The following is a 21,503-nucleotide window of genomic DNA, read 5'->3' as shown; positions in this document are numbered from 1 at the left end:
TGTTTACAGTTCTGCCTGTATTGTTAGTTATGTTGAATGTGCACCAGACAATTATTGTATTGGGTCTGCTCACCAATGGTCCTTGTTTCCTAGGTGACTCCTACAGAGTTAGATGTATGCTGTGCCTCCCGGAGTTCATGCAGTTTTTCTGAAATCATGCTGTTTTACTTCTAGTGCTTTTTCATGTCCAACAGTATTCTGATGTAGTTCACATATTTACCCACTCAAAAGTGTTGTAAATTTTTAGTGAGTTGTAGCATTTTGCACCTTTTTGCTTGCTTTCAGTCATCAGCAAGATGAGACATTACACTGAGTACTTTCTGTTTCTCTTTTGGTATTCATAAGCTCTTTTCTTTTTAATTCAATTTTTATCATTACTTGGATTGTCTTTGTTGCTGTTATCCATGCTTTTAACCCTTATTGGATATTTCTATTACTTCTCTAGTAATGTCAGTAACGTATCTACTGCCTCCTTGTACTAAAATATGGCAAAGAATGTTACCTTGATCACATCTTGGTCTTTTCATTTAGCTGGATGGTAGGACCTGCAGTCCAGGATGTTCTTGTGTAAGGATTATCAGGAATCCCCTCATGGTTCTTTTTTGGGACTTCTTCCTTTCTGAGTCTGAACCTTGTGTGGATATAGCAAAGTTCTTGTCAGTACTGAGAGTGATGTTCATTAATGCCTATTTTTTCCTGTACTGAAAATCTTAGATTGAGTGGTAGCACGCTCACCTCTCACTTGTTTAGTTCAGAGTTCAGTCCTTGAAGAGGACAGTGGGGGAACGGCACCTGAACTGCGTGCATTTTACTCCAGATGAGTTCTGAACCCTCAGGAAATCAGAAGGTTAAAAGTACTAGAACAAACTTTGAGAATATTTTGTCATAATCCATGAAAGGTCAAGGTCACCAGATATATATTTTTGGAAAATAGTAACGACTTGGAGACGCATAGTTGCTGTTGCAGCATGTTTTATGTGTAGAAGTGGATAAAATAAGTACATCCAAGAAAGAGAATGGTAGTGATGGTGAGCCCCTATGAGAAAACTCGTGAAGATTGAAGAGGAAGAGGGCTTATCAGAATGATGTATATTAAATATTTTTTAACCAACTGAGAGATTGGGATGTTCCAAAATTCATCTGCAGGAAAGGACATCGACCAGTTACAGCCATAGCGATGTGTTCTTTTATTGCTCTCTCTAAATATACTTTTCGTGGTATAAAGCTGATTTTTGGGTCTTTTTGAAGGTGAATACTTGTAATCATAGTATGTTCAAAACTAGAAAGGAACAAAAAGCAAGTCAAAGCAACACGAAGTTTTAAAAAAAAAATTTGGCAGTATGTCAAAATGGGCAAAAGAGAGACTATCAACTCTCCTTTCCTGTTGGTGTATTATACTTGGCCTGTTTGAGTTAGAAATGAGACATAGAGTAGTTATAATTTGCTGTTGAATTTAACTTATACTACTCCACATATCCTCTTAAGCTTGATTTTAGATGTTCATCTTCTGAAGATTACCAGTATAGAGTAGGCTATACTATTCCACATATCCTGTTAAGCTTGATTGTAGATGTTTATCATTTGAATATTACCAGTATAGAGTAAACTACAATAACAGTAAGGGAAAACAACAGTCATCAAAGAAGAGTTCTCTGGAAATCAAGGTACAGTATTACATTGTCACCAGGAACGTTTCAGAAATTAGCCAAGTTTTTGTAGATTTTAAAATCGTTTCTATCTCTCCTCAGGTGTAGTGAGTTTTACGTTCATCAGTGAGGTCGTGAGAGATAACCTGGGCACCGTTGTGAGTGTGTTAGAATCAGTATGGTCCATTTTACTTGGTAATCTCAGCCTTGCCGTTTCGGCACTGACAGCAGCAACATCCCTTTTGCTAGGTGGATCTCTGTCGCTCCTTAACGCTCTCATCAGTATGGTAAGTTCAAGTTAGTTCTCCTTTCATTAACTTATTTTCTCATAGTTTTTCAATCTTTTGATTGGTGTTTTTTCACATTTATATTTGTATTATATTCACCTTTTTTGTTTATTTACAAATTTTATTTTATGGTGGTAAATTTTCAAATGTTAATTTTTTATTGTTTTTTGTACATTCATATTTGTAATTTCTTAACCTTTTCTGTTTATTGACCATTTTCATTTCGTAGTGGTAAGATTTTGACATTTAATCTTTGTATTGGTGTCTTTTTTTTTTTTTTTTTTTTTTTTTTTTTTTTTTTTTTTTTTCAAATTTATACTCTTTTCTCAACCCTTTTTGTTTGTTTATCATTTTTATTTTAAAGTATAATGGTAAGGACAATACAATACACTAATTTTTACATGAAGTTCTGGATGAAAATGGAAATGTGGAGAATTAGGTAATCTTTTAGCCATATTTAATGGATGGTATGTAAAATTCCCTAATGAAAATGCCTTCGCTTTACAAAATTATACTGATTTTTCACATTGTTTTAGCAGTGGTAATGAAAAACATATTTACTTCTGTTAAATGATCAGTACTTTGCCATCTTTTAAACTAACAACATATAAACTGGAACATAGGAAGTGCAATTAACTCTAGCCCGTGAGTTTGAAGTAAGAAACTAGCACCCTCCGTCATCGTCAGTGTTGGTTAAGAAATTAACTGTTTGTAAGAAGAGTACATTCTTCTTTTCCAGGTTGTATTCATGTCATCTTTATTTTATGTGCTGAGTGCCAGCGATTCTGTTTATAAACCAGTTGCAGTTCTCATGAATCTTGCTCCTGGGCAAATGAATCAGTAAGTTTGACAATCCCTTTTTCTGTTTCAGTGCCATTGCATAGTTGTAGTGATTTTATGTAAATATCAGTAATTTGCAAGTTCTGGCATTTCTTTTCACTATGTAATTTTAGTTTGGGGAATTCGTATGTCATATTCTTTTTATTGTAATATTAATTCTGGTAACATTCACGATTTGCCCATAGGGTTTTTATTCCGTACATTGTAGTTTACAGCTCAAACTTGAAACTTGTAAACTTGTAGTATTGGTGAAAGGAATGTTTTAAGCTTTCATTTTTGTGTGTGTATGTATTTTGCTGATATTACATTCTTAATTTTGTGTTTTATCATTCATGCAACCACAGTTTTATGCCCTCACACTTATAATAGCTGAAAGTTTTGAAAATATAATAGCTAAAAGTTTTGAAAATAAAATTGTACATGTACATTATAATCACTACCCAACTTACGAAAGAGATATGTTCTGGACGGCTGTTCATATCTGAAATTGTTCATAAGTTGGTTTTAAACATCATTCTAAAGGTACCATACTCTTCACGCCTATTTAAGTATGGTATAAAGTCTGAAGGCTGCTCTATAAATACACGAGCAGTTTATTTCTGACGAAAACCTTCTGTGAAACTCAAAAATATACAGCATCAAAAAGAAACGTAACTCGCCCGCATAATCGTGTATCATCCGATCTTGTGTCCTGGAATCCTTAAAATTTTGTCACAAAACATGATATCTTATACAGTATTGTTTATCATTTGTAGTGCGAGATGCATTTTCGTAGATTGTACGAGGCAATGCTTAATGTGTGTTTTTTTTTTTTTTTTTTTTTTTGACAGATTATACTGTACTTCAGTCGGCTAGGCTTTCTATGCCTGTCCCAGTTTTGGTAGATGCCATTGATAATGCATATCCAAGTTAGCTTATAACTAATAAATAGGCCTTTAAGCAAAAGTTCAGTAGGCAAAATGCAAATCTTTATGCATTCAGACAAGCTTAAAAAACTTGGGCCTTGTCTAAGGATTCATTACTATTTCATATGTTTAACAACCACTTACTGTTGTTTGTAAGCACTGACATGAACAAGCGAATCAAGAGGCAGCTGTTTGCCTATGTTAGTTACTGTAACTAACTTACATTTATCAAGCATTGCATTACACTTGTTGACTTGTTAAAAACTTGCTAATTTTCAATGGTGATTTGCATAAATAAAAATAAAGTAAAAGTTGTATTCATCCTTCACACAAGAAGAAAGTCTAAAGAAAGCTGTAACTCAAGAAATGAATAATGTACAGGCCACAAAACATTTTGGAAGAGGCGAATGCAATATCTGAAACTGACAGCATTACACCTTTACTTTTATTTACTGTATTTATGAATAAAGCTTTAATAATTTACAAAAAATTATATTTCCAAAATACTTTTCATTTAGCTACGAATCCCAGTGATGTCAGTAAAACACAAGTAGCTATGATTTTAAAATGTAAACATTACCAGAATGCAAATGGCACATGATTGCTATGTTCATAAATTATATGATAAAATAATGTAGCAATAATATGTGAAATATAATTGCATACTGTAAGTAAAGCAGGTTTTATTAAAATTATCATTATTCTCAATACAACTGTATTATTTAACTTGCAAATGGGTATCTGTCATGTAACAATCTGACAGAGACCAATAGCTTTTCTCCCTCTCTCTCTCATGTGTAGGTTAAAAATTAGGTTTCAGAAAGTCACATGGTACAAGACTATATACGATAAGCAGAATAGGAGTGCAAAGCAAAATTTGAACTTATTGGTGGCAAAGGGAAGTGCTCCAAAAACAACTTCAACTTGCGACCCTCACTGTTCATATCTGAATGCTTGTAACATGAATGTTCGCAAGTAGGGTGGTGACTGTATATACCGAATACTGTAGTGTGTAAAGCTCAATGTGAGATGATTATGATTATAAGTCAGACTATACTTTTCAGCTTGGGAAAAGCTGTGGAGGATGCTGTCAATGGTGTGTTTATTGCATCACTGAAGATGGGAGCTTTCTATGGAATGTGGACATGGCTGCTTCATTCTCTGTTCTCAACAAATATTGTTTATATTCCAGCAGGTGAGAAGGTTTTAAGTTTCTGAGGTGTATGTGTGTTTAGAAGTTTTGAGTCTGCAATGTACAGACATTTTTATTACAGCATGAATCTTGTGAATTTTAAAAACTGCTTCCTAATAAACTTCCTTTTTTATGTGACGAAAGAATATCTACAGTATATTAGCAAAAGTCGAAGATAGATGCTAACTGAGAAGCTGGAGTGATGGCTTTATTCTTTGTGCCCAGACTGGAATATATGTTTCCCCATTTTTGAACTTATTACAAGCATCAAGACTGCCATTTTACAAACATCAGGACTACCATATACTCTTATGCGCATTTCGTTAATTTGGTTTTTGTTATTGTGACTAAGTGCACACGAAAAGGTGGTAGACAGATCTCCCATTGGGTTGCAGAAATGTGAACTAGCCAGTTGGGATGAAAACCAAGCCATTTGATTATTTAATTTTAATTTATAGAAGGCACAGTGGCTTGAGGCATTTGTTTATGTAACTGTAATTAAATATTAGGAAAACTGGACTTTAATGTTGACATTTGACAATATATAATAAATTTAAGAATGTGAAATATTTATTGTAATTAATTAATCTTTACCATTACCAAAGGTATCATAATAGAAGTATTTTCTCTTTTAGTGCTGGGTGCTATTTTTGGTGCTGTTCCACTCTTGGGTACTTACTGGGCAGCTCTTCCTGGCGCCCTTGAACTTTGCTGGAGTCAGGGATCCCCTACATTGGCACTTTTGTTGCTTGGTGCCCAGCTACTGCCAATGTCTTGTGTTGACACCGCCATATATGCTGATATCAAGGGGTATGTTTTGTACAGATGAACCATTTATAATTGCCTTTCCTTCTTGATGTATATTTATTACACTTTGATGTTTTCTGAACTCAGCAACTGTAATAAACCTAAGAACTATTTTACAAGTTGATTATATTTGTTTACAAGGAAATAGCCTCGGTACTTTTGCTCAGCCACAAGCCCAGATTAACAAGTGGGTTGGGTAATACTGAATATCCCATGAGGTTACAGGCTTTGTTGATTTGGAAAGGGTACTTAATTAGTAATGATTGATTCTGTGTTTGAGTTGTGATATTTAACCCTTTCACTTACCAATGACTGGTGTAGACATCATCCAAATTTAAGTTATTTGCATTTTTATGATGTAAGCGAATGTCAAAAAAAAGATTGCAAAAACCAGCAGGCATTTTTGTACATACATAACATGTATGTTTGTTTTGTACAGTTTTAGATTTTTATTGTATAATTATATTATCTTTTCTCTGCAAGAGAGAAAGGATATATTTTTTTTTTACATATGTAACTTGCATGTTTGATTTATCTTTTTGCTGAGAGAGAGAGAGAGAGAGAGAGAGAGAGAGAGAGAGAGAGAGAGAGAGAGAGAGAGAGAGAGAGAGAGAGAGATTTATGCGTAACGTTTTTTTTGTTTTTAAGACTTTTATTGTATAATTACATCATTTATCTTTTTCTTTTTCTGAGAGAGAGAGAGAGAGAGAGAGAGAGAGAGAGAGAGAGAGAGAGAGGAATGAACACTTCACTGAGTGCCACTTATTTTACAGAAGGTGTGATGCCACTTTGTCATTAATTTTTTCATATTTTCCTTGGTGTAATTACAAACCTTTGCATTGTAATAAGTAGGTGATTTAGCTGGGTGCACTATATATAACAAATGAAGACTTTATCATAAATAGTTTTTGGGCAAAATTTTTTAACGGAAAGTGGAAGATTTTTCTATATCACATAAATTATTCTATTTCACCTATAGCTTGTAAATTCATTTGGGGAACTTTGTTATGCCATTTCATAGAGCTATCATTCTGCTGCCAAGTGAAATGAAAATGAGCAGTCTGCTGTGAAAATTGTCAGAGGTACACGTCTTTGAAAAAAAAAAAAAAAGTGTAGAGTTTTTTTGCGTGGATGTCTGTTACTTTTCTTACAGAAAACATGACACTACATTTTCATTTATATTTCCACATTTTCCTTGCTATAATAACCTTTTTGCATTGCAGTAACTATGTAGTATATCTGAGTGTGCTGTGGAAAAAAATGAAGGCTATATTGCAAATAGTTTTTTTTGTAAATTTTTTTGGGAATGTGCAAAATTTTCTTAAATCTTTTAATTTATACTCATTATTCCACCTACATAAAAGTTATTTTGAGGATTATGATGCTGTTGTATAGAAAAATAGTTTAGCTACAAAGTTAAATGAAATTGAGTGCTCTACCTTGAAAATTGTAGGAGCTATACATTTTTGAACAAAAAGGTATATAGTAAACATTTTTATGCCTACCATTCAAGTCACTGCCACTTCCCACAGACATAATTATTCGTAAGAATCATAAGGAAAAGGGTTAATCTATACACCAAGCATATGACATTGTATTTTCACTACTGAATTATTTGTCACTTTATAGGGGAAGTCATCCGTACCTAACGGGCCTGGCAGTTGCTGGTGGCATCTTCTACTGGGGTGCCGAGGGAGCCATTCTGGGTCCCATGCTACTTTGCATTCTAAAGGTTGCCACCAACATATACTCTGCTCTCATACAGTCTCCCTCGGATTTCACACGACGTTTTGGCAAGTTTCGCAGGTATGATAGATAAAGTTCGACAGATGTTTTGAATGTTGAAGTGAGACATTGAATTATGTCAACTTTTGTTTAAAGCACTTTTCACTTGTAAAAATTGTTGCTGTTTAAGCACAGTCTCTCTCTTTGGGAGTGATTGTATACTGTATATATACAGTATATATATATATAAATAAATTTTATAGTCTGGTTAGAATGCTAGGTTTAAATAGGCTATATTAAGGGTTACATGATTTGCAGTCATACCATGTCACTGAGCAATAATATTTTGTTCATGAGACTTACCTGCCAGATATATATATAGCTGTATTCTCCGAAGGTCCGACAGAATTTCAAATTTCGCGGCACACGCAGTGGCCGGTCAGGTGGTTAGTACCCATTCCCGCCGCTGGGAGGCGGGGTATCAGGAACCATTCCCATTTTCTATTCAGATTTTCTCTGTCGCCGGACTGTCAACACCTGTTGTCAGTTCCTCCGCCTTTTGGATTTCGAAATTTGTTGTCACTTAAGTATTTTGGTTGTTTTTGGTCTTCGACTGGATCTGTGACTTGGCATACGCTCTTTGTGGACCGTTTTTGATTTTGCTTTTGTCTTTTCTTATAATTAAGATGTCTTACCTCTAGCTATCGAGTCTGTAGCTTGGGTGAATGTAAGGTGAGGCTATCGAAGACTTTGATAGTTCCTCACTCTTTATGTATATATGTAAGGGTGTTCAATGCTCTATGATAATCGGTCATGAATGTGTGGGATTGTCTGAGGGTGAGTGGAAGAATATGAAGCCTATATGCTTAAATTGGAGCGTGATAGGCTGAGGAATCTTCCTCTAGAGTGCATCCTTAGTTGGACAGTCAGGGTTTTCTCCTACTAGTAACCCTGTAATAATTTTATTACTAACCCTGTAGTTTGTTGCTGCGGAAGGTAATTCCCTGGCTCTGTGTGGTCAATGCGTGCTCTTGAAACTAAAGTGAATGCAATTCAAACGCATAGTGTTAGTGCTAGTGCCCCTAGTGTTGTGGAGGGGCGTCAGATCGGCCCTATAATGCCTCTAGGCCTGGACCTCTGTCGAACTCCCAGGACCAGGGAGGGGCATGTCGAAAGCCGCATGAGGGGTTACGGGGGCTTCCCACCCGATCTGGCGTCCCTTCGGCAGGTCCTGATGACGCTACCCAGGCTGCCAGGGGATCGTGCTCAGGCACGCATCCTGAAGGATTGCTTTTCGTCCTCCGACAAGTCCTCCCGCCTCGGGGTTGGAGCTCTCGGTTGGACTCTCGCCCTTTTAAGAGAAGCTTAGAGGAGAGGGCGCTTCACGTCCTCTTCCTCTGAGACGTTTGTACTCTTCCCGAAAGTTGCGTGGATATTCCTCTGCAGAAGAGAATAAAGTGTTTTTCGAATGATCACTCTACTCGACCCCCTGTCGCGCTAAGGCAAGGGCTAGAGCTTCTTCCCCTGTGGAAGGAAGTATACGTCTCTCGCCCTTTCCTTCTCTCAGGTTCAGCCCTTCTCCCGAGAGAGTGGCTTCTCCAACGCGTAAGATTTTGTTGGGTTTGCAACAACAGCTGGATGCTCTCATGAACCTTTCAAGATTCGTATCTGCCTGTTAAGAGGTACAGACTTTCACCTTCGTCTCCCGCTTCGGGAACGATACAGAGCGTCTGTCGTCTAGAGAGTGTTTAGTGGCTTCCTATTCGTCTTCCCGAGTTGAGGTGTTGGCCTTTTCTCTTGTCTCGCGCCAGGAGCGCGTTTTGCTCTTCGTGCGCTTCTCACGCTTCCCCGCTCCTCACCTTGGCGCTTTCGGCGCGCGCCAGCCATGACGCCGCGCCACGCGCTGTGACTCTCTTCTAGTACTTGCCACGGGCCTCTCGCGCGTCACGCCATGACGCTCCGCGCCGCGCCGCCCGTATAGCTTCAAGTCTTGTGTTGACACCGCTCCAGTTGTTCATCATGTCGCACAACTACCCGCTTCAACATCTGATGTCCTTCTTAATTTAGCCAGTACTTGCTTCGGCAGTACATATACTAATTGGAACGATACAGAGAAGATTAGCATGGCTCTTGCGCAAAGGATGACACGCTAATCGTGAAGCGTTCCACATTTTTTTATGTTTACTATACGTACTCTAGTTGACGACTTCTTCGTTCGCTGGGAGTTCCCGCCACGTGTCGGGCGAATCGAACTACTTTCACCTCTCACTCAAGACCCACCAGCTGCGGAAGAACATCCTCTTTCGTCACAGCCTTTGTATGAAGAGAAACTTCTTTCGTCTTCTTCTTCCTCTGTTTATCAGACTCTGGCTTTTTTCTTAAGGATCTGTTTCCTGAGACTTTTCAACCGTCGGCTCCTCTCTCTCCACCTTCGCAGTTGTCTTTGTCTTAAGGGGAGCCTTTGACGAAGAAATCGGAAATAAAATTTTCTGGGATATTTTATATATGGCATCATACATATCCTGACTATCTTCTCAGAAAGTTTTATTTAAAAGTTCGCCACAGTTAGAAGTTATAAACAAAACAGTAACCTATCATAGTCAAATTACATTTTTCATATAATGTAATGATATTGTCAGTATATCGGTGGTAATTTCCTTTTAGCTATGAAATAATATCTAATGCGATCTATGGCAACCCTGTGGACATAGTGCGCGCATCAGCGAAAGACAGGAATGCCGCAGGGCAGTCAGTGGCAGTCAGTCAGTAGCAGCTCAGAGCTTGACTAAGTAAAACGTCGCGCTGGCCAACCTCAGCCGTGTTTTGACACTCGCTTCATTTAGCTTCATTTAGCGAAGTTATATTACTTTGCAGGTCTATTTTTTGGCTTTTCATTATGTCATAAAACATCAAACTGTGTAACGGCAAGCAAATAAATACACAGAGAAACAAAAATATCGTTTTTCTCAAAACTAAAGTTATCGACATTCAAACTGCATCTCCTTCATAACGCTTGCACCGATCTCAGATACAAAAAGTAAACGAAAGCTAAATGTTTGCATAACAAAGGGGCTTCCATGGGAAGCAACACGAGACCCGCACCACGAGAGAGTTTTTCCGAAGGAATGTCACTTCAAGAGAGGTAGCAAGTGACTCCTTTCTTCTCCAGACTCCCTTTGCAACCAGGCTTCATTTGCACAAGCCTGGAAAGAGTGAGGGCGGACGTTTGGTCCCTCCTACTGTTAGAGAGAGGTTACTTGATTCCCTTCCTGTCTCCTCTTTTGTTTTTTGTTTCCCAACTGCCTTCCTGTCAAACAGAAAATTGTTTGACCTGCTCGAACAGATGTTCGAGCGGAGAGCAGTGGAACAGATCTTGGACTCGGTGTTCCCGGGATTTTACTACAGATTGTTTCTAGTCCCAAAACTTTCAGTAGGCTGGAGACCCGTCTTGGGCGTCAACAGGTCGAACAACTTGGTCCGGAAGGAAAAGTTCAAGATGGAGACCTCGCAGCCAATACTAGGAGCCCTTCATCCCGGGATTGGATGGTATCTTTGGATCTCCAAGATACTTATCTTCACGCCCCAATTCATCCACGTTCGGTGAAGTATCTCAGGTTGTCTTGGGGACTAGACGTACCAGTTCAGGGCTCTCTGCTTTGGACTCTGCACAACGGCCATACCACGTTGAAAACACCGCTTCGTCCGATCAGCGAAGTTAAGCAACGTTGGGTCTGGTCAGTACTTGGATGGTTGACCGCCTGGGAACACCAGATGCTGTTGGCGTCACATTTTGCTCCGGGGTGTTTACGTCTCATGAAAAACGTTGCGATGCAGTTGCATCTGTCGCACGTCAGAATCTCACTCTACTTGGACGACTGGTTGATTCGAGCGTCGTCGGCGAAGGTATCTGGAGGACCTTCAGTTGACTCTGCAACTCGTGAAGTCCCTGGGACTTCTGGTCTGTGGAGAAGTCGCAGCTGATCCCCACTGTCCATTGTGTCTGGGAATTCAGATCTATTCAGCGGCTTTTATAGCGTCTCCGTCGCAAGAACGGCAAACTTCTATGTACGAAAAGTTTCGGCCTTCTTGGGAAAGGAAACATGCTAGGTGAAGGAAGGAATGAGTCTGCTGGGGACCATTTCCTCGCTGGAGAAGTGTGTTTTCTGGGAGTCTGCATCTCAGGCCTCTTCAGTTCTTTTTGTTGGAGAACTGACAAAGCAAGGAAGACTTGAAAGAGGAATTGAGAATTCTTCCTTATATAAAGAGGATCTGTGGTGGTGGCTCGATCCAACGGAATTGCAGAAAGGATCTCCTCAAGCTTCTGAACCCCAACCTAGTGTTGTTTTTCCGACGGGTCGTCAACAGGTTGGGGGCAACACTAGAGGGAGAGGAAGTGTTAGGAACCTGGAGAGAGGAACAGGTGTCCTGGCACATCGACTTCAAAGATTTGGCGGCTATCTTTTAGCTCGCCAATTTCTTCGAGGTCCAAGTTTGCAATCGTGTAGTTCTAGCAAACTCGGACAATACTACTTGTTCCTGTTCAGCCTTGCAAGAGAGATTATTCTTTGAGCCTATGCTCGCAACATTTCGATTCTCACAAGTTTTGTTGCAGGGGTCGAAAATGTTCGAAAGCAGACCTGCTCTGTTGGCGCCATCAACTCCTGCCGAAGGAATGGACCCTTCATCAGGAGGTTTGCCAAGATTTTTGGAAATTTTGGGGTCGCCATCTTGTGGATATATTCACGACCTCAAGAACAGCGAGGCTCCTCTATAAAGCTCATCTGTACTCGACCCTGGGGCAGTTGCGATAGTTGCTCTTCCCTGGGATTGGACGGGAATAGATGTTTACGCCTTTTTCCCGTTCTAAATTCTGGGAGAAGTCATACGCAAGTTCGCGGCCTCACAAGGGACGAGGATGACTCTCATCCCCACGTTTTGGCCTTGAACCACTGGTTCTCGGAGTTTCTCCTCTGGTTGGTAGACGTTCGAGGACCCTTCCTATGAGAGCAGACCTGCTCATACAAACCCACTTCACGAGATATCTTTGAATCTCCCGCTCTGAACCTGACTGCTTTCAGACTATCGAAACTTGGTCAGAGCGAAGGGGTTTTTTCTGGCCAGGTGGCACGGGCCATCGCTAGAGCCAGAAGTTCTTCATCTAAAGGATATATCTAGCGAAGTGAGCAACCTTCAAAGGTTGGTGTAGAAAGAAGGGCTTTTCCTCTTCCTCTATCACTGTGAGCCAGGTTGCGGATTTTTCTCCTTTACTTAAGAGAAAAAAACTCGATATAGCAGTTCCGACTATCAAGTGTTATCGGAGCATGCTTTCGATTGTATTCAGACACAGAGGATTAGCTTTGTCTGACAATAAGGACCTCCACGATCTTACGAGCTCTTTCAAGACGTCCAAGGTTCCTCAGCTGATTTCCCCTGCTTGGAACTTGGGCGTAATGCTCAAGTTTTTGATGTTTAGTCCTTTTGAGCCTCTCCACTCTGTATCTCTTAAGGATGTTACTCGAAAACGGCATTCCTCGCAGCGAAGAGAGTGAGAGAAGTTCGAGGCCGTCATGTGGGCTTCAAGGAACACAATGCTGTCTATTCTTTAAGCCCTAAGTTCTTGGCTAAGAATGATAGGTCTTCTAACCCTTGGCCTAGACACTTTGAAATTAAAGGTTTAGCAGACCTTATTGGACAGGAACCTGAGGGAGTTCTATGTCCAGTTAGAGCTCTCAAGTACTACCTTAAAAGAACACAGGACACTCGTGGTCCATTGGATGTTTTATGGTGTTCTGTGAGGCAACCAGTTAAACCTATGTCGAAGAATGCACTGGCATTCTTCATTAGGGAACGTCATTAAGGGCGCACACTCTAGTTGTGACGACTCCAACTTCAAAGTTGTTGAGAGTTAACGCTCACGAGGTGAGGGCAGTTGCTACCTCCATGGCGTTCAAGAAAAATATGGTACTCAGTGACATTTTTAGTGCCACATTTTGGCGAAGTCAATTCGGTGTTTGCCTCACACTCTTGGCAAGATGTTTAGGTAGCATACGAAATTGCTTTTCGCTGGGTCCTTACATTGCTGCTTCAGCAACCTTGGGGACAGGGGGTAACTCTGATCCTATCCCCTTTTTAATTGTGTTTTTGTGGTTGTTGGGTCGACTACTGGAGGCAGTCTTCCCAATCCTTTGCAAACTAACGCTTTAGGTGTTGGTTAGGTGGTTAGTAATGCTCTTTTGTCCTCTTTGTATGGGCTATGATCTAGTCACATTGTGGTCACGCCCCGTTGACAGATCATCTAGAAGTCGCCAGCTATATAGGTCACTACCTCGCTGGGGTCTCTAGTAAAGCAGAAGCAGACTAGAGTGACAGTAACCACTCAGTCAGCTACGCTATCAGATAAGGAACCAAAATAATTTTACCAATAATTGGTTTTTTCCCTAATTCTTGGCTGTCTCTACCCCCCAAAGGTGGTATTCAGCTATATATATATCTGGCAGGTAAGTCTCATGAACAAAATGATATTTTAATGATAAAATAAAGTTTGTTCATACTTACCTGGCAGATATATATATTATATTGCCCTCCCTCCTCCCCTCAGGAGACAGTGGCGTTAGAAAATCTGAATAGAAAATGGAATGGTTCCTGATACCCGCCTCCCAGCGGGCGGAATGGGTACTAACCACCTGACCGGCCACTGCGTGTGCCGCGAAATTTGAAATTCTGTCGGACCTTCGGAGAATACAGCTATATATATATCTGCCAGGTAAGTATGAACAAACTTTATTTTATCATTAAAATATCATTTTTTAAGCATATATAGTACTTGTAATCCATATGCTGTATATTATTACAGTCAAATTGCAAAAATATACCTATACGATAAGGATAAAAAATCCGTATTGAAAGCTATTGTGCAATATTTATGCAAAAAAAGAGAGCATGATTTCCATGTTATTGGTAGGGTGTGCTGTGTACATTATTGTACATGACCCCACATCTAAATTATAAGTTATGGAAGAGAGCTTGAATTTTTTACATTATATTATATATATAATACGGGATACTTACAAGAATTTCATTCCTTCTTTGCAATTATTTAGATAAGAGGAGGACATGAGTGGTTTAATAAAACCTTGTGCCAGAACATTGCATACATACAGTATATTTAAAAATGCTGAGTACTTCTATGTAATTAAAATATATTTATACTTGGCTTTTTAAAAATGTGTTATATTTGTACTTGCTTTTGTAAATAACTTGATTTTGATGAAAACCTGTTTATTTTTGTGGAGTTTTAGCTTAAGCAGTTCAGTGGTCTTTAACATGACTGCCTAGTAATCAAAATTTTTTAAAGTAATTAGTTGTTTTATCAATAAGAGGCATGTATACCAAACTAGTCCTAAACTCCCACAGGGCTGGCAAAAGTGCCCCAAGATATCAACAGAAATAGTCCACACCTGTACTTTAAAGGTTTAAAATGTAAATGTATGTAGAGTCCCATTTCCTCCTCTTAATGTTTCCTGGTTCTGTTTTTAGTATTTAAAGTTAGGGGGCTAAATATGTACAATTGCTCTATTGATACTCAATTGTATTTGCTACACAGTGGAAACCTCATAACCTCTGCTGGGTTAATCAAGTGAAGTCAGCAATTTTGTACGCTACTTGCAGGTTCACTTTGGCGCTCGGTAGGTTGGAAACAACCCATCTTCTTGTGGGTTGCTTTAACTGCAACCTGCGTAGTTTGGGTTTCGGTGTGCTGTGCTGCCCCGTTACTTTATTGTTTTTTGTGGCTTTTGGCCAGAATTTTAATGTGTTCTGAGAATGAGTTTCTTTTATTTATTGCTTGGGAATCTTTTAAGAAGAACCTTTGTTTTATTTATTTCATTTTGTTTCCTTGTTTATTTCCTAAAGGTTTATTTATTTATTTATTTATTTTATTTTTTGCCTCTTTGACCCCAAGCAATTTATTTATTTATTTTTTTTTTGCATCTTTGACCCCAAGCAATTTATAACTATTGGGGAGATTATTAAATATATATTCCCTATAGTGTTTCTTAATAGCAACAGTTTGAAAGGTATAAATCACACACACACATGGAAAGCATTATTTTATATTCCCTTTTAGTACAAAGATTTAATTTAAAGTATTAAAGACTGGTATTCTTGATGGTAAGATTTAATGTAAAACTGTTGCATGTAAACTTATTTGCCTCAGTTATTTAAGGTTTACTATACCTGACATTCTTTACAGATATCAACAGTGAAACTTCCTAGTCCCTGCCTTTAATCTATGCTTTAGTTTTCATGCTCTAGAAATAAATACATTACCAGAATCTTCAACCATTTCAACTTCAGTTGAATAGCTATAGAAAGTATGATATACTGGAGAAAATAGAGTATAAGGCAGATTATTTGTTACTGTGATATTATAACATTGAAACCACTGAAATTTGAAAATTTGAAGCTGTAGAAAATGTATTTTCATTATGAGAGGTTTTGTGTATCACATTAATGAATCTCATGAAATTATTTTTTAAACTACTGTACTCCCTTGATGCTTAAACATTTCACTCTTATCATAACTTATATTTAAAGTAATTCATTGGTTTATTATTATAATTATTCACAATAAAATTTTATTCAGTGCAGTTCTTTGAGAACTGAATAACTGGATAAACCGAAAAGGACAAAGATTCTGATAAAATTCCTTAATTGATTTCCTTCCAAAACTAGACATTACCTGTTAGTGTACGGCTGTGCACTCAAACAAAATTATGTTGTAACCTTTAGTGTCGACCTTCTTTGTGTAAAGCTAATAGACTTTCACAAACTGACAATTGAGTTACTTTGCTGGCTTCTGATTGGAATGCATATTTTGTTTTTCTGTGACCTGTGTTCTTTCTCATTCCTGATAAATATATATCCACTAAAGTATAGTAAAGTACTTTGCAGGTATTTATGTGTGAATTACTTTCTGTTCTGCAATTTTTCAAAGTTAATTGTATGTTTTTCTTTATCATGTAAACACCCATAGCTTTTTATTTTTGTTGTATGCAGAAGTACTTTTTTATGTTCAGTACTTAATTACATAAGTTTTTGTTGTTATTCATTATGCAAACTTATTTTTTACATAATCATATTTTAGATGCATACTATAAGCTGCTATTTCATGTATCAACGATCATATTTTATTTTAATTTTTTGTTTCATTTTGTTAATTATGTCTTGGAAATTTTGGTCTTTAGTGCAGATGATCCTAAGTTGAATAGGTCAGATGTAGGCAACAGTCTATATTTGAGAGTTCCTGATGAAGCATGAAGGTATTCCAGAATATGTTGTCAGTTTTCAAAGCTTAGTGAAGGCTTCAGTTACAAAGCTTAAGATAATTCAAATTGTCTTTCCAAGCTTTAAGGCTTAGTATCAAATTCAAGCTGCTTACACTTTTATTTTAGTTAAAGTTGTCACTTAATTTTAAGGCATTCATGCAAGAACAAACCTTTCACTTTACTTGAGCACATCACTCACTGACTAACGGTCACTATGTCGTGGTTGTGTAGGGCGTAACACCTGCAGTGCACCATGTGTTTTGTACTGTAAGCAGAATAAAATGTATAGATAATATTTGCTCTTAAACTTTCAAAAAAGTTCTTGACAGTAGTTTTCATAGTAGCACACTATTCCCGTTGGCAATCAGTGACATCACAAAACAGTTACCTACCAGGGTTAAGAATATCTACATGGACGACTTTTATTCAATATTTACAGCAGCATCAAATCTGTGACATGTCCAAGGAATCCTTAATTTGGCTGTAACTAAAGTTGACTCATTGACTTCTTCAGCTGGAAACAAAACTGAAATTAAATTACATATGAGAAGAAAAAATAACATTGCACATTCAATATTTGATACATATCTCAATGGGGGAGCTAATGTTGCATATGTTAGAGGTAAATGCAGTTGCTTTAATTCTGAGGGGAAGCATTTTTGCTACAGGAAGTAGCTGTATTATGACTACTAGATGACAGAAGTTGTGTATGTGGATCAGTATCAGAGTCGACTTCTAAAAAACTTGTAGTCTATTCATATTGAGGGACTAAGAATGTGCACTGTTGCTTTTAAATCATCTCCAAATACATCATAGGTTGGAAATGGTGAACCCTCACTGACGTGGATGAATATGCAAATGTAATGAAAATACAGGCATGTGATTCTCCCACTAAAAAAATATTTAAACATGAAACATTTCATAAATAGCAAGCCTCCGTCCTTCCCAATTAGAGCTACTTGTCTCAATGAATTGATAAATATGAGATTCATATTTCATCCAGATCAAAAGCTGCATCCTCTAAAGACTACTTTTAAGACTACTTTTTATGTTGAAAAAATATGCATATACTCCTAAATAGCATATATAATTAGAAAAATCTACAAAATTCTCTTGTACAGCAAATCAAGTTTACATTTGACAAATTATATGAAATTAGTTCATTTGACAAATTATATGAAATTAGTTCAAAAGTTGAGATATGTTGAATCCCTGTCCATGTAAGCACAGAGGGAACTATCCTGGTTAGTTGATTATTTAACATTTCTAAAACATTTTATTTAATGAAAGTCAAATTAGTCACACTTGATGAATTCTCCAGATGACTACATATTTAAAGATATCTGAAGTTGTTCATCAGATTTCAAAGTTAGTTTTGGTGATAACTGTACAATTTATTCATTGCATTGGTATTTTTGAAGAATGTCAATTTGTATCTTTGTGGAAGTTAGATACGTTGTGGATTTGTTGGTTAAGAGAGAATGTTTCGCATTGGAAAAAATCTTGGATCTGCAAGAAATTTAAATTATTGAAAAAATGTTTATGGGTTATGTCTAGTTTACTCATCCATATTGAAAAGTTTATTGAATAAATAGTTTCAGTAGCTTCTTGAGTTATATAAAGTCTGAATAGAATTTAAACTAGGCAAACTTACTTTACAAACAGTCATTACAAGAAAAAACTCAATTGAAAATTAGAAGTCCATTGATTGTGTGTGATAACTTTTTGTATCTTAGGTCTGTCATGTTTGTGTACACAAATAATCCTCTTGTATTATGAATACTTTCTTTTCTGAAGTCATTTTTGCCATCTTTATATAATTCATGGGCAACTCAGTAAAAACAGGTTGCATTGTATGAAAAAACATTTATCCAGAGCTCCCACTTTTCTAGTGTAATCTCAGTTAACTGCTACCACTCCAGATGACAGTAGGAATCTGTAAATTTTAATGCATGGTAAAGAAGCATAAGAAGATATTGGCCTAACTTACATATTAATTTTTGAATGAGTTAGCTCTATACTTCCAAAAATGTTGTATCAAAATTGTTTAAATAACTTCTGATAATCTGTTAAGGTTTAATATAGGCCATGATATGATCTTGTAGTGATGTTGTACATATGAAGTTAAAATGAATTACATTCTTCAACAACAAGGAGCTTTGAAGTATTTGAAGAGCCGCTGGCAAGAGACGGAAAACAAGTTTTGGCCACTGAATCCACAGAAGTGTTCAGAAAGGATGTGGTGATTACAACTAGAACAGAATATCTTAGATACATGGAGAAACCAGAGTTATGTTGAATGGCACTCATACCATGCGTAGACCTGACACAAAAATAGCTGCAGAGAGCAACAGCACAATCCACACAGTAATACAATTAGGTTTGGAATTGCTAGACCATGAATGAAGCTTGTTTGGCTTGCAGTGCTTTCAAGCTAATTGATTGTAGCAGGCGCTTCAGTAACACGGTTTTTTTTATTGACCTTGGAAATTCAAGGATTTGATTGTATGAGTGTCTTGTTATGATACACTGTTCTAACATTCTTGGTATAATTTGCTTTACACAAAAGAGTAGGAATTTATAGGTCAAACAGAGAAGCATATACTGTACTTGAATAAGTTGATCCATTCACAAAGTTGTTTCCAAAAATATTTCTATTCTAAAAATAGGACTTTCTCAAAATAGTTTTACATTGAATTTGATATTTTGCACGGTACATCACAGCCTCCTGGGAAAGAAAAAGCCCAAATAGTTTCCTGGAGACAAATTTCTTGACTAAATATAATTATAAATTTTTTTCAAAGAATACTGAGTCACATGCTGGACCCTCATAGGGATGCTAGAGAAAAAGTACAAATCTAAAATGACACTTGACACTCAAGAAGGGATATGCAGCATTGAACACCTAGGGGATGTGTTATCTGGTTGCAAGCTTTTGACCTAACCAACCTGACCTGACCTGACAGCTCCATTGTCACAGTAGGTATCAGTGACGTGGCATTTGCAGTGACTGATAAGAACGACTGAGATATGGACGACAATTTTTTAAATTATGAGAGAGAGAGAGAGAGAGATATTATGGTTGTAATTAGTCAAGAAGTTATTTCCCAGATTCCCATATGGATCTCATTACTTTCCTTATTGGAGACTGATTGACATTGAGGTAAAGAAATATAGAAACAGCACATATTTCTGTTTTGTAGGTGGAATATTTAGTTATGTGTACTAGTGTTATTCAAGTGTTTTTTACTTTCAGGACTCCCACCATCACATGAATGCCAAAATTGGATACAGGTAATTTTATCCAGATAGCGCTCAAGTGTTTTCTCCTACTAACCCTCTTGTAGTTTGTGTAAGCGGTAGAATATTTGGTCATTTATACTTATTATTAACAGGTAGATTAAGTCAAGGAAAGTAGGCTGTTCTTACATAAGTGCAAACCTTGATACTCCTTATGTACACAATCTGATAGTGCTGGAGAAAGTAGAATTAGTGATGTTTAGTGTCGTCGTTAATCAGTGGTGATTAACTCCACCAGTATTTTGTCTTGCTGGAGAAAGTAGAATTAGTGATGTTTAGTGTTGTCGTTAATCAGTGGTGATTAACTCCACCAGTATTTTGTCTTCTTTATGAAACCTATTGTTTGGTAGTGTATGCTACGTGCTCTTAACCTTGTCTTGATATTCTTATCTTTTGCCTTACTGTGGTGATAACCCATGCTCCTTACAAATCATAATTAGATGACTGCCAATACTGTGTGGTTTGTCTTCCTTGCTTTAATTAGTGTATTTGAAAATGAAGTTTTTTAATTAACAAAATTATTTTATTCAATACAAACCCATTACATTTACCTAGCCTTAATTGTTTGTGTGTGCACAAATTCCCAGACACTCTAAACTTTGGAGAAGTGGGTGGTGATGAAGTTCAACCTTTAACTACCAAGTAGGATCAAGGTGGTGCTTTGTTAAGTCCCCTTCAGGTCTCGGGTTGCAGCTAGGCTCACTTACTACTTTGTCTGAACCAGAGGTACAGTGATTTGGGAGATGCACACCAATCCAAGTCCACTTTCCATCCATAAAGACCTGAAAAAAAATAGTTTTAGTTAACATAATTTTTGGACAGTGTAAGATCAAAATAAATATATACGTACTAGAGTATTATAACTTAAAAAATATTATGTGATAGGTTTGTGGGTAATTTTGTGAGAACTAATTTCATGGTCCTGTCAATTAGGTCCCAAAATCTTACTCAGATTTCTTTCTAGGTTACTTCTCAACAGAGGAGATTTCATTATTAGAGGTAGCTGTACCCAGGTAGTAGAACATATAAGACACTGATATGTTTATACTGAGCTATCATAATTTTGTATTTCTTCATATGTAAATGAAGTAGTTTGTACCAAAATTTTGTTTTAATTTTCAAAATAGAGTAAGCATATTAGTTTTTATTTGCAAAAATTTAAGAGTAATTTCCTATTGACAGTGAGAGTGCGCAGGTTTGCAGTAGCACACTTAGCACATATCATCATAAGACGTCTCCTCACAGGACACCTCTTCTGTTTGACAGTATGTTTTACTTTGGCAGTGAGAGACATCTCGGTTGGCATGCGCATTACATTGACAGTTTAGTTGCACGGATTTGCAGTAGCATACTGAGCACATATCATCATAGCTCATCTCATCTGAGGACATGTCCTCTGTTGTCCATGCGCTTTCTGTTAACAAACTGGTGCGGGGGTTTGCAGTACAGTACTTGGCACAACAGTCAACCAGACA

At 37.4% G+C, this 21,503-nt stretch overlaps 1 protein-coding gene, 1 long non-coding RNA gene, 1 other non-coding gene and 1 pseudogene across 14 annotated transcripts in view; 3 read left to right on the top strand and 1 right to left on the bottom strand.

The window, feature by feature from the left end:
• LOC136855079 (transmembrane protein 245) overlaps positions 1-21,503 on the top strand; it is a 67,623-nt gene that overhangs the window by 41,299 nt on the left and 4,821 nt on the right. For 7 of the 12 annotated variants that reach the window (XM_067131880.1, XM_067131877.1, XM_067131869.1 and 4 more), the window contains exons 16-21: positions 1,749-1,933; positions 2,673-2,773; positions 4,743-4,873; positions 5,506-5,680; positions 7,307-7,483; positions 19,985-20,022. In XM_067131880.1, the coding sequence (XP_066987981.1) occupies positions 1,749-1,933; positions 2,673-2,773; positions 4,743-4,873; positions 5,506-5,680; positions 7,307-7,483; positions 19,985-20,003 (788 nt within the window). In that variant the 3' untranslated portion in view covers positions 20,004-20,022. The remainder of the gene's footprint in view (positions 1-1,748; positions 1,934-2,672; positions 2,774-4,742; positions 4,874-5,505; positions 5,681-7,306; positions 7,484-19,984; positions 20,023-21,503) is intronic. The other 5 variants (XM_067131876.1, XM_067131873.1, XM_067131868.1 and 2 more) reach the window with 1 other exon arrangement.
• On the top strand, positions 9,473-9,577 carry LOC136855188 (U6 spliceosomal RNA). Its single transcript, XR_010857948.1, has one exon. It is a non-coding gene; the product is annotated as a U6 spliceosomal RNA (small nuclear RNA).
• On the top strand, positions 11,069-11,185 carry LOC136855190 (5S ribosomal RNA; annotated as a pseudogene).
• The window catches only part of LOC136855084 (uncharacterized), a 173,335-nt gene continuing 172,499 nt past the window's right edge, over positions 20,668-21,503 (bottom strand). The window contains exon 3 of the long non-coding RNA XR_010857882.1: positions 20,668-20,810. This is a non-coding gene — a long non-coding RNA (uncharacterized lncRNA). The remainder of the gene's footprint in view (positions 20,811-21,503) is intronic.

The sequence above is a fragment of the Macrobrachium rosenbergii genome, chromosome 30 (genome assembly GCF_040412425.1).
Source record: "Macrobrachium rosenbergii isolate ZJJX-2024 chromosome 30, ASM4041242v1, whole genome shotgun sequence".
Lineage (NCBI taxonomy): Eukaryota > Metazoa > Arthropoda > Malacostraca > Decapoda > Palaemonidae > Macrobrachium > Macrobrachium rosenbergii.
The sequence above is the reverse complement of the archived record's forward strand: the minus strand, read 5'-3'. Positions and strand labels throughout refer to the sequence as shown.